Below are 10,857 nucleotides of genomic sequence, written 5' to 3'. Positions count from 1 at the left end.
AAAGGCAACATTCATCCAAGAATTCCAACATCATCAGTCTTCCCAGTCCTTCTTCACCCTGCTGAAAATGAAGGTCTGGGAATTCTGATGATCACCTGTGTTTCTGCTCCAACCTTCCTGTTGCAAATGGCATCCTTGATAGTGTGCTCACAAAGGAGTTGGCTGCTTTGACTGGGAATTCAGGAGGGGACCAGAGATTGAACTGCTTTACTTCTTCCTCCCTCAAGTCCTTGGCTCCTATGAATGATGGCCTAGAAATCCTTGGAGAGCATCAGCTTAACTCGTTTTGCAGGGCAGAAAGATCTTTGCAGATCCCTGTTTTCTTGCTCAAGCAATCAAATAAGAAGACAAAGGCTCATCCCAATTTTAAGCAGGAAACCATGTTCCATGCTGCTGAGTTTGGGGGGTTTTGTGCCACTGTAATTCTTGCCTGAACAGCAGAATGTTTATTTTGCTTAAACCAGACCTGATGGTGGTGGATCTCAGCACTAACCAAGCTGTCACTTGGGAATCCCCAAAGCATAACCTGAGCACAGCTCCAGCTTGAACTGCTCCCGCTTCCAGCTACACAACACAGCATCCCATCCCATGGCCTGATTCTCTGCAGCAAAGCAAGCTTGGCATCCTGTCAGTCTGGCAGGGCAATCACTGCCTCAGAGCAGTGTGGAGACCCCACGGACGGTCCACACCTCCTCTCACTGCATGTTCACTTTCTCCCCACAGTACAACAAAGACATGGACCTGTCTAGAGGATATCCTCTGCTGTGAGGCCAGGCTGAGAGAGTTGGGGTTGGTCAGCCTGGAGAAGAGAAGGCTCCAGGAAGACCTTCTGGTGGCCTTCTGGTACTTAAAGGGCTGATCAGAAAGCTGGGGACAGACTTTTTAACAGGTCCTCTTGCAACAAAGCAAGGGGTGATGGTATCAAACGAAACGAGCAAGATTCAGAGTAGATAGAAGACATTTTGTACACTGAGTGTGGTTAAGACATTGGCCCAGGTTGCCCAGATTGATGGGAGATGCCCCATCCCTGGAACTATTCCAGGCCAGGTTGTTTGGGGCTGTAAGCAAGCTGCTGTAGTTGCTGATGTCCCTGCTGACTGCAGCGGGGCTGGTCTGGACGAGCTTGAGGGGTCCCTTCCAACCCGAAGCACTGCGGTTCGCTGGAAGGCCAGGTGCGAGGAGCTGGCATTTGCAGAACCCACGGCTGAAAGCCCCCGCAGCAAATGATGCAAGAGCGGTAATTCAAGCCCCCCACCCCGAGCTCTTTCCTATCTTCCCTGTCCCCTTCAGCCAGGAGGCCTCCTACACGCCCCGGTGCCACACTCGCCGGGGCCTCCGCGCTCTACTTTAGGGGACGAGTTTTGCGGGGGGGCTGTGGAAGTAGGCTCGGGGTGGGACGCGCCCTGCCTCTGCCTCTGAGGGGCCACTGCCAGGAACAGCCGAGGCAGGGGGCTCGGGAACCCCCCAGCTCTGCGGACCGCCCACGTCCCTCCGCTCGCCGGCCGCCGGGGGTGCCGGTGCGGGGCCGCTCTGTCCCCGCCCCCGCGGCCCCACTCGCTGGCAGGAGGGAGAACCCCGCCGCCAGTGGCCGGCTTCGTGGTGACGTCATCGGCCGCGGCCCGGCGGCGCCGCCTGGCTGCTGCTGCGCGTTCGTCCGGCGCGTTCCTGCCGCTCCCCCCAGCCCCCCCCCCCTCCCCCCTCCCGCCTTCGCGGCCACCGTAGCGGGAGCGGCGGAAGCCCCCTCGCCGGCCACCGTCCCGGGAGGCGCCGCGGCGGATGGTCCGCGTTGTCCCGCCGCCCCCCGCCCGCCCCTCTCGGAGTCGGCGGCGTCGGCGGTGGCAGATGGAGCGGGGGGGCCCGGGCTGGCGGGGCGGGAGGCCGCCGCCGCGGAGGTTACTGTTGGCGTTGCTGCTGTTGTTGATGCCGGCGCTGCCGGGCTTGGGGCCCGCGGCCGCCGCTGCTGCTTCGGCCGCCGAGGAGACGGCGGCAGCGAAGGAATGCGACAAGCCGTGCGCCAACGGCGGGCGGTGCCAGCCGGCCAGCGGGCAGTGCGAGTGCCAGCCCGGCTGGGTGGGCGATCAGTGCCAGCACTGTGGGGGCCGCTTCAGGTGAGTCCCCCGATGGGGAGCGGGGCGGGCTGCGGGCGTCCCCGGTCGGGGATCGGCGACGTTTAGGGACAATATGGCCGTGGGTGTGCGAGAGGCGGGTGAGGGAGGTTTTGGGTACGTGGGCAGCTCTGGGGGCACCGGGGGACAGGTGGGCGTTGAGGGGCTGGGCGGCAGGGTGGCTAGGGGACAAAAGGGGCTTGGTGGTCCTGTTACAAGCTGCCCAAGGGGGGGCACTTAAGAAGGGGAGGAATAGGGAGGTGGGGGTGAGAAGCAGCTTTGGGGGTCTCAAGATGGGTGGGAGCCCCTGCATCTGATGCTGCCCAGGACGCGAGAGCCGTGGGTGCGGGCGACAGACCCAGGTGACAAGGGTGCAGCAGTAAGGGCTGGGTAGGATCGTGTCGAGGGGCAGCAGGAAGGGCTGGGTAGGATCGTGTAGAGGAGGCAGCAGTAGGGGCTGGGTAGGATCGTGTAGAGGGGGCAGCAGTAGGGGCTGGGTAGGATCGTGTAGAGGGGGCAGCAGTAGGGGCTGGGTAGGATCGTGTAGAGGGGGCAGCAGGAAGGGCTGGGAAGGATCGTGTAGAGGGGCAGCAGTAAGGGCTGGGTGGGATCGTGTAGAGGGGCAGCAGGAAGGGCTGGGTAGGATCGTGTAGAGGGGCAGCAGGAAGGGCTGGGTAGGATCGTGTAGAGGGGGCAGCAGGAAGGGCTGGGAAGGATCGTGTAGAGGGGCAGCAGTAAGGGCTGGGTGGGATCGTGTAGAGGGGCAGCAGGAAGGGCTGGGTAGGATCGTGTAGAGGGGCAGCAGGAAGGGCTGGGTAGGATCGTGTAGAGGGGCAGCAGGAAGGGCTGGGTAGGATCGTGTAGAGGGGCAGCAGGAAGGGCTGGGTAGGATCGTGTAGAGGGGCAGCAGGAAGGGCTGGGTAGGATCGTGTAGAGGGGGCAGCAGTAAGGGCTGGGTAGGATCGTGTAGAGGGGCAGCAGGAAGGGCTGGGTAGGATTGTGTAGAGGGGGCAACGGGGCTCTGGACGTCCCTGGGTGAGTCTGCGCAGGAGCAAGTTTGAAGGCAACAGGGGTGTGGGCATGAGGGGCAGAGCCGGGGGACTGTGGTGTGAAGATCTGGGTGGGAGGCAGGTGCGGGACAACAAGGATTTGGGCAGGTGCAGGAGGGCAGATCTTGGAGTATGTGGCTGCGAGGGGTGACAGAGGGTGACAGGAGAGTGCGTGTGATGGGCTGGGAGTGGACAGCGCCAGGGCCGGTGTCCCGCAGGGGGTGCAGGCGTTCGGGAGCTGCGTGGGGCAGTTCTAGGAGCAAGGGGGTGAGGGGTGCCCCACCGAGCAGCAGTTGGTGAGTGCAGGGTGTTGGTTCTGCAAATAGGCACCTCTGAGGGGACAGAGTTTGATTGCTGGGATTGCACGTGGGTCGCTGGGGGTCGGTGGTGGAGCCTCATCTGTGTTAGGAGAAGGGATGTGGCTGTAGAGCTCTGGTGTGAGTTTGGACTCAGTGGACTGTGCAGGCCAGAGCCTGGCAGGTAATGAGGTGTAAATGTGGTGAGCAATTTGGTTTGTGTTGTACTAGATCTGGAGAGAAAGTAGCACTGGAGGGTGTGTGTCTGTGGGGGCACACATATTTGGGGCAGCAGGGGTAGGTTTGGGGGCTGTGTAAGGCTGATGGATAGCGGATGAATGAGGAGTGGTGTTGTGTATGATGGTGGCTGGTGTTGGAGGCAGATGGGAGCAGTGAGGAGTAGGTTCACTGGGCTGGAGGACAGCGTGGGTGTGGGGCCAGTTCCTGGGCGGGGGCAGAAAGACTGACGTGCAGATGAGGGACTGGGTCAGACTGGGAGCAGGTTGGAGTGGGAGAGGAAGGGCATGCCAGTGGGTGTTAGGGCTGGGTGGAGGCAATAGAGGTGTTTGGAGCGGGGGTTAAGGAAGCACATCTTGGCAGACAGCATAAGTAGGTGTTGGGTTTGGTTAAGGGTGAATTTGGGAGATGTATATGCAGGGGAGAGCAGCAGCAGCATCTTACAGGGGGTAGTGCCAAAGGAGGGAGCTTGCAATGTGGGGAGGCTCAGCTCTTGGGGCAGAGGGAGTGTGTGTGGCAGTGGTGCTGGCTCTCCAGTGGGACACTGGGAATAACAGCCTGGTGGAAGGAAGCTCTCAAGTTTACCGGGGGACCAGGCTAGAGCAGGGGGATTGAACAGAACAGGGACTGGTGTGAGGGTCCTCCCTCTGGGTAGAGTTCTTGTTCATTTATTTATGTATTTATTAGGGAGAAAAAAAGTTAACTGGTGGCTCTGGGCAGGCTGGTGGTGACCCCCTGGACATGTGCGTGTGTGTGTGTGGGAGTGAGGGGTGACTGCACAGGGCAACCATGGTCTTTGGGCTTTGCCATACTGAAAAGTGCACTGTCTGCAGTGCCAAGACCAGTTCTGGTGGTATGGGATACTCAGGCTACATGTTTAAAGTTCTTCCTATAGGATAAGAAAGTGGAAATGGGAGCAGGTTGGAAATGGACCCTGGCTTCTCGACAGACTTGGTGTTTTCAGAGGCAGGAGGCTCTGTAAGATGGTTACCTGCTGTGGTTTTATCAGCTGTGGCAGTGAGAGCCACTCTGTGTGTGCATGTGTGAGGTGAATTCCCTGGGCAGAGCTGATTCTTGGAAAAGAAGGGGATGGCCAAAAAAAAAAGGAGGATTCTTCTAGGCAGCAATTGCTTTCTCGGGGGACTCCTGACAGAGAGTACCAACCAACCGCTCCTTGCCAGCGCTTGCTGTGGGTCGGGAGGAAGGGGAGCTGCCTGTATAAGCCCAGCTGATGGAGGAAAAACCCTTTTTGTGCTTTAGGAGTTGAGCTTTCCTTATGTTTGTTTTTTTCCTGCCAGTCTGTGGCTGGGTGTGTGGTGCAGTGGATCTTGTGTGGAAACAATGCCAGGCAAAACCCTTGAAGTCGGAAGCTTCCCTTTTAGCGCTGCTTGGCCACTCTCACGTCAAGAATTTCCTTCTAGCTGAGAAAGAAGGTGGTGAAAGAGCCACTTACCTGCTGCTCCCCTCAGCCAGTTTTAGGTTGTTGGTCATTTCAGTGGGACTAGATTTGAATAAAGGCAGAGTGGTCTTTTCTGAAGGGCAAAACTGCTGAGTGAAACAAAGAAGTACCCACTGCTAACAGCCTTTTGTTTTCGTTAACCTGGGAACTATGTTGACAAAGCTTCTTGTCTCTCCCTCACACAGAAGATCCAATCTAAATATTCAACTGAAAGTGTAATGCTTTGCTTTTCTTTCAGAGTGTTTTATTTAGCTCTTTGTTTGTTTGCTCACCAGTCGCAGTTTCCAGGGATGTTTCTAAACGTTGAGCTCTGAAAACAGTGCAGAATTCTTCAGCAGTGTTTAGAGCTTTGCAGTCACAACCTTCACATGCTTTGGGTCACTCAGTTTCCCGGTAGGAGTGGCAGTGCAGGGTGGGGGTTTGGTGTGTGATTGTCAAGAGCTTGGCTTGGGAAGGCTTGGAGTTGTTGTTGGATGCTGTAGGTGCAAAAGGGAAGTGGGACAGGTGGAAATTGCTTTCTGCCTGTGGTCTATTCCACATGCTTATCTGCTTGAGGGAGAGATGGATTGCACTTGGCATGTTCATCTTCCTGTCCTTATCTGGATGTATATGATGACTGTGTTTGTGGTCTTGACTTGTTTTGTTTCTGTTGAGCAGTGGGGTTGTCACGCTACAAGCTGTGCTTTGCTGACCTACTGATCCCTGGCGTTAGCAGGGAAGGGGCAGTATGGCAGCTTCCTGTTGCAGGCTGAGAACCTTCTGCTTGCCTTCTTCCTTGGGAAAGCCTGTGTAAGACACAGGGGTAGCAAACCCGGGGCAGACCGTGTTCTGTCTTGTTTCAGCCCAGCTGCAAGAGGGGAGCAGCGTGCTCCTGTGCTGAGGCAGCTCAGTGGGGTGTTGGGAAGCCTGTGTGGCTGCTCTGGCTTGGTGACAAACAAGAGGGCACAGCAGAGGTGTACCTGTGTGTGGTTTCCTTAGCGATCGCTGCTGGTTGTAGGAGTGGCTTCAGAAAAACACCACTGACCTCTGCACAGAGCACTTGTGCTCTTTGGGTGGAGAAGACTGAGGTAGGGAGGACTTGAAATGACTTTTTTTTTTATTGAGATGTGGAGCCAGCCACCTGAATTCTGTACAGATAAGGATCTTGCTTTCAAAGGAAGCTGAAAGAGAGAATATAGGACGTACCTGATGTGCTCGTGTTTTCTATTTCTGTACAAGCCTCCAGCGGCTTTCTCTGCTGGCTGGAGGCTGCTGCAGGCCTCTGGCTTCAAGCTGTTGTAGTCTGGGCAGGAGAGGACTACTGCTGTGAGGCTGTCTTCTGGGAAGGATTAGAAATCTCCCAGTCACAGAGCTGCAGCAGCATGCTGGAGGTAATATCTTTGAGCGGTGGGAGCTCAACACCACCAAGCTGAAGAGTGAAGGTGGCAGCACTGGGTGTTGTACAGTCAGAAGGATGCTGCAAGCCTTGAGACCACAAACTCTTCAAAGCGCTTTCATAGATCAGTGACATAATCTCTTGTTCTGCTCTTGTTTCAGCTGCCTGCCTGACCAGGGCTGCCGGGGGGGAGGTAAAACACAGGTTAAGAAGTGACTGCTATTTGACAGGGATTTATTGGGCAGGGACTGTAGGGGACTGGACTGACAAAGTCAGGAGGGTACCTGGCTTCTGGAGCAGTCACTGTGTGGGAATTGTGCAGAGAGGCACAGTGACACAGCCTCTTCTGGACTGTCCAATGAAATCCCAAAGGCTTCCAGAACCCGGCGGGAGGGATGTTTGTGTGTGTGCTGGGGTAAAGGTGCTGCTCCTCCTTTCACACTGAGGCTTTTCTTGAGGGGGGAGATGGGAAATGCTGAGTGGTGCTTAACGTTGCAGCATCATGACATTTGGAGAATAAAAAGAAGAGATTAGAGTGTCTCTTTGAAAGTGCCTTTTTATTAATTTAATGGAGGCAGTTAGGAGTTGCTGATTGAACGTTATTAAGGAGGCTGTGGTAATACAGTGTCCTTGGCCAAAGAATAGTTCGGAGAGGAGGAACTGTATCTCCAGAAGATTTGAGTGTATCAGCTGGAGAGAGGTGCTAGCTGGCAAAGAACTCTCACACTTCCTGTTCTTAAATAAAGGGGAGCTTTTGGGAGGTGGGTGAGTCCCCACCGAGCCTGGATGTGTTCAAAGGTGCTTTGGATGTGGTGCTTGGGGATACGGTTTGGGAGTGAACTTTGTAGAACGAGGTTCTCAGTGGGACTTGGTGATCCTGAGGGTCTTTTCCAACCTGAGTGTTTCTGTGATTCTGTGCAAAGCTGGTTCACAACCCACTGGTCTTTAGAAAGCTACCTGAGGCAGTTCAAAGCTTCAGGAAAGTCAGGAAGCATCCTGGCCTGCATCAAGAGCAGTGTGGCCAGCAGGAGCAGGGAGGTCATTCTGCCCCTGTACACTGCACTGGTTAGGCCACACCTTGAGTCCTGTGTTCAGTTCTGTGCCCCTCAGTTTAGGAAGGAGGTTGACTTGCTGGAACAAGTTCAGAGAAGGGCAACAAAGTTGGTGAGGGGCTTGGAACACAGCCCTATGAGGAGAGGCTGAGGGAGCTGGGGTTGCTTAGCCTGGAGAGGAAGAGACTCAGGGGTGACCTTATTGCTCTCTACAACTACCTGAAGGGAGGTTGTAGACAGGCAGAGGTTGGTCTCTTCTCCCAGGCAGCCAGCACCAGAACAAGAGGACACAGTCTCAGGCTGCACCAGGGGAGGTTTAGGCTGGATGTTAGGAAGAAGTTCTCCATTGAAAGAGTGATTGCCCATTGGAATGGGCTGCCTGGGGAGGTGGTGGAGTCACCATCATTGGAGGTGTTCAGGAGGAGACTTGATGGGGTGCTTGGTGCCATGGGTTAGTTGTTTGGGTGGGTTGGATTGGTTGATGGTTGGACACGATGATCTTGAAGGTCTCTTCCAACCTGGTCTATTCTATATTGTATTCTATTCTAAGGATGCTGGCAACGGGAATCAAATCAGTTGGAGTGCTCGGATTAGATTTGGGTGCTGCATTTATGCCTGCTCCCCATTCTGTTCCTCTCTTTTCATTAGGGCATTATCATGCTTTAAAGTGATGCTCTGTTCCCTGTCGCTGGCTGAAAGGCTCGCTCAGAGACTGGGCGCTGCGGCCAACGAATTGGCTGTTCAAGTAGGAAACACTTAAGCATTATCAAGTTTAAAGAATGCACTGGGGTGGGGGAAAAGAGCCTTTATGTCCTCTTACTTAATTCTTGGAGGCATTGTTTCCAGCTCTGGAGCTAGCATTTTGCTAGGAGCGGTGTGTATATCTGTCTCCACGTTGCTGATCTGTATGTCTGTCTGCACTTGTATTTAAATGATCTGTGCATTGAGAGGGAGACTCAGGGCTCCTATTTCACCTGGATTCTCTGTTTCAGTGCTTCATCTGAGCACTTTTAGTGTTCCTCTCGCTGTTTTATTGGACAGGCTGATGGTTTACTGGGGCTGTTTTGAGAAGGAAGATTCGTCTGTGAGATAATTCAGTATTTTTGAAGTGTACCTTTCACACTCTCTGCCTAGCACTGAACAGCCAGCATCAATATTTGACTTGTCTGAGGCTTTGGTAATGTTTGCAGTAAGCTCACTTCTTGCCATTGCTTTCCAGTCTGCTTGAGAGCAAGGCGTTGAGAGCTGGCAATTTGGATCAGTGAGACAATGCAGTGCACGTTAGCTCCTTCCTGTCATCTCTGCTTCGTGCGCGGCAAGCGTCTCCACTGCTGGAGCCTTAGTTAGTGGAGTTACTCAGCACCTCCTGGTTTCAGCCTGGGAGAGAGGAGGAAGCAGTGTCCAGCCTCTTGTCTTCTTGCTAAGGACGTCTGAGCATTGAGACCTGCTGGAACAGTGCAGGTGGAGGATGAGGTTTCTCTGCCTGCCAGTTCCAGGAACACTTCACCGCCTCAGACCTCGCTGCAAACGCCTCTTTTCCTGCAGTGGTCAAGACGAGAGGCATTTCTGTGCCTGCCTGAATAGCAGGGAAGAGCTGCCTGAGTAAGCTCTGCAGACATTGCCTGGCTAGGCTTTTCTCTTGTGCCGTGGTCTCAGCTGCTTCTTTCATTATGGGTCCCCAATAAGCTTGTGTCCAACTGGGCGTTCATTACCATCTTAATGACTTTACCGTTTAACCGAAGTGCCTTCTCTTGGAGCCCCACCAAATGACCCAGGTGTCAGCACTGTTTTCACAGGAGCAGCTTTTGTGTTGGAGCTTCTTTTAAGTGTTCCTAAGCTTTCAAAAGGAGCAGGAACAGCTTTCCTTGTGTGTCCTGTAAAGTGGAATACCCTTTGGAATGCGCCGGACAGCTCTCCCTTCCCTGCCTTGCTCCTCGGAAGCTTTCCAGGAGCGGTCGAATTTAACACCGTGAGCTTACCACGCCTCATGTGTCTGTGAGGATCCATGCTGAAAATCCTCTGTCTGAGCTAATGCTGCTGCTGCTGCCGCCCAAACTGTTGTATTAGTGCATTAATTTATGATACCCCTGGTGCTCTTTTCTTAAGGAGCTGATTTCCTCGAAGAATTTCTTTCCAATTCGGTGTTCCATGCACAGGGCTTGGAATTAGCTTCTTGATCTGGTAGAGCTTTGTGGGTTTGGTTTTTTTCCCCTGCACTCCAAAGGTGCTCAGCAAGTGGTTCTGTAGGAGCTCTTAAATCACAGCTTCTGAAGCATAGTGAAAAGATAGAGGAAAAGATGGAGAAGATGGGATTGTGAACGATGTGGATTCTTCTTTTGTAGGTGAAGTGGTGTATGGTGGAGGAGGAGTAAGCCACTGCAAACCTGAGCTCACCCTAAGGAGGACCACACCAGTTTTATTGCAGTACTTTGTGCTTGTGCAGCCACGTGCCAACATCTGCCCGTGGAAGCACTGCAGTGCCTTGGAAGCTGGGCTGGAAAATTTGCTAATCAATTTTACAGTGCAGGACAGGGATGATAATTTGCCTTTGTGCATGAATGTGCTTTGAATCAAATACTCATTTAGCCCCTGAAACACTGAAGCAGCAATGATGTTTGCCTTTTGTTTCCTGCTTTTGTTCCCTGGCTTGTGTTGGTGGCTGAGCCACATGGAGTTAGAGCTTGCCTGGGACTGTCACTAATGCCCTTCCCTCCCTATGGTTAACTACTTACTTGGTAGAGATGCAGGTTGCTGCTGTCTCTGCACACCCTTATTAAAAGTCCCTCTGCAGCCTTCCTGTACTGGAAGGCAGTTCTGAGGTCCCCCTGGAGTCCTCTCCTCTCCAGGGTGAACAAGCCCAGCTCAGAATCATTTTGGTTGGAAGAGACCTTTAAGATCGTTGTGTCCAACTCTTAACCCAACACTGCCCAGGTCACCACCAAACCACGTCCCTCAGCATCACACCTCCATGGCTTTAAGCCCTTCCAGGGATGGGGACTCCACCACTGCCCTGGGCAGCCTGGACCAGGCCTTGACATGTCTCAGGGGTAAGAAATTGTTCCTCATGTCCAACCTAGACCTCCTTGAGGTCTGCTTGAGGCTGTTTCTTCTTGTCCCATCACTTGTTCCTTGGGAGAAAAGCCTGACCCCCAGCTGGCTCCAACCCCCTTTCAGTGAGTTGTAGAGAGCCAGAAGGTCTCCCCTCAACCTCCTTTTCTCCAGGCTGAACTATCCCAGGTCCCTCAGCTACTCCTCACAAGATTTGTGCTCTAGACCCTTCAGCC

The 10,857-nt window shown here is 54.1% G+C and overlaps 1 protein-coding gene across 1 annotated transcript in view; it reads left to right on the top strand.

The window, feature by feature from the left end:
* The first annotated feature begins 1,720 nt into the window (after positions 1 to 1,720).
* ATRN (attractin) overlaps positions 1,721 to 10,857 on the top strand; it is a 166,607-nt gene continuing 157,470 nt past the window's right edge. The window contains exon 1 of the mRNA XM_068149435.1: positions 1,721 to 2,108. Coding sequence (XP_068005536.1) covers positions 1,777 to 2,108 — 332 coding nt within the window. The 5' untranslated portion in view covers positions 1,721 to 1,776. The remainder of the gene's footprint in view (positions 2,109 to 10,857) is intronic.

The sequence above is a fragment of the Melanerpes formicivorus genome, unplaced genomic scaffold (assembly GCF_026170545.1).
Source record: "Melanerpes formicivorus ecotype bairdi unplaced genomic scaffold, bMelFor1.0.p_v2 SCAF_18, whole genome shotgun sequence".
Classification (NCBI taxonomy): domain Eukaryota; kingdom Metazoa; phylum Chordata; class Aves; order Piciformes; family Picidae; genus Melanerpes; species Melanerpes formicivorus.
Note: the sequence above shows the minus strand (reverse complement) of the source record. Positions and strands in the feature narration are given on the sequence as shown.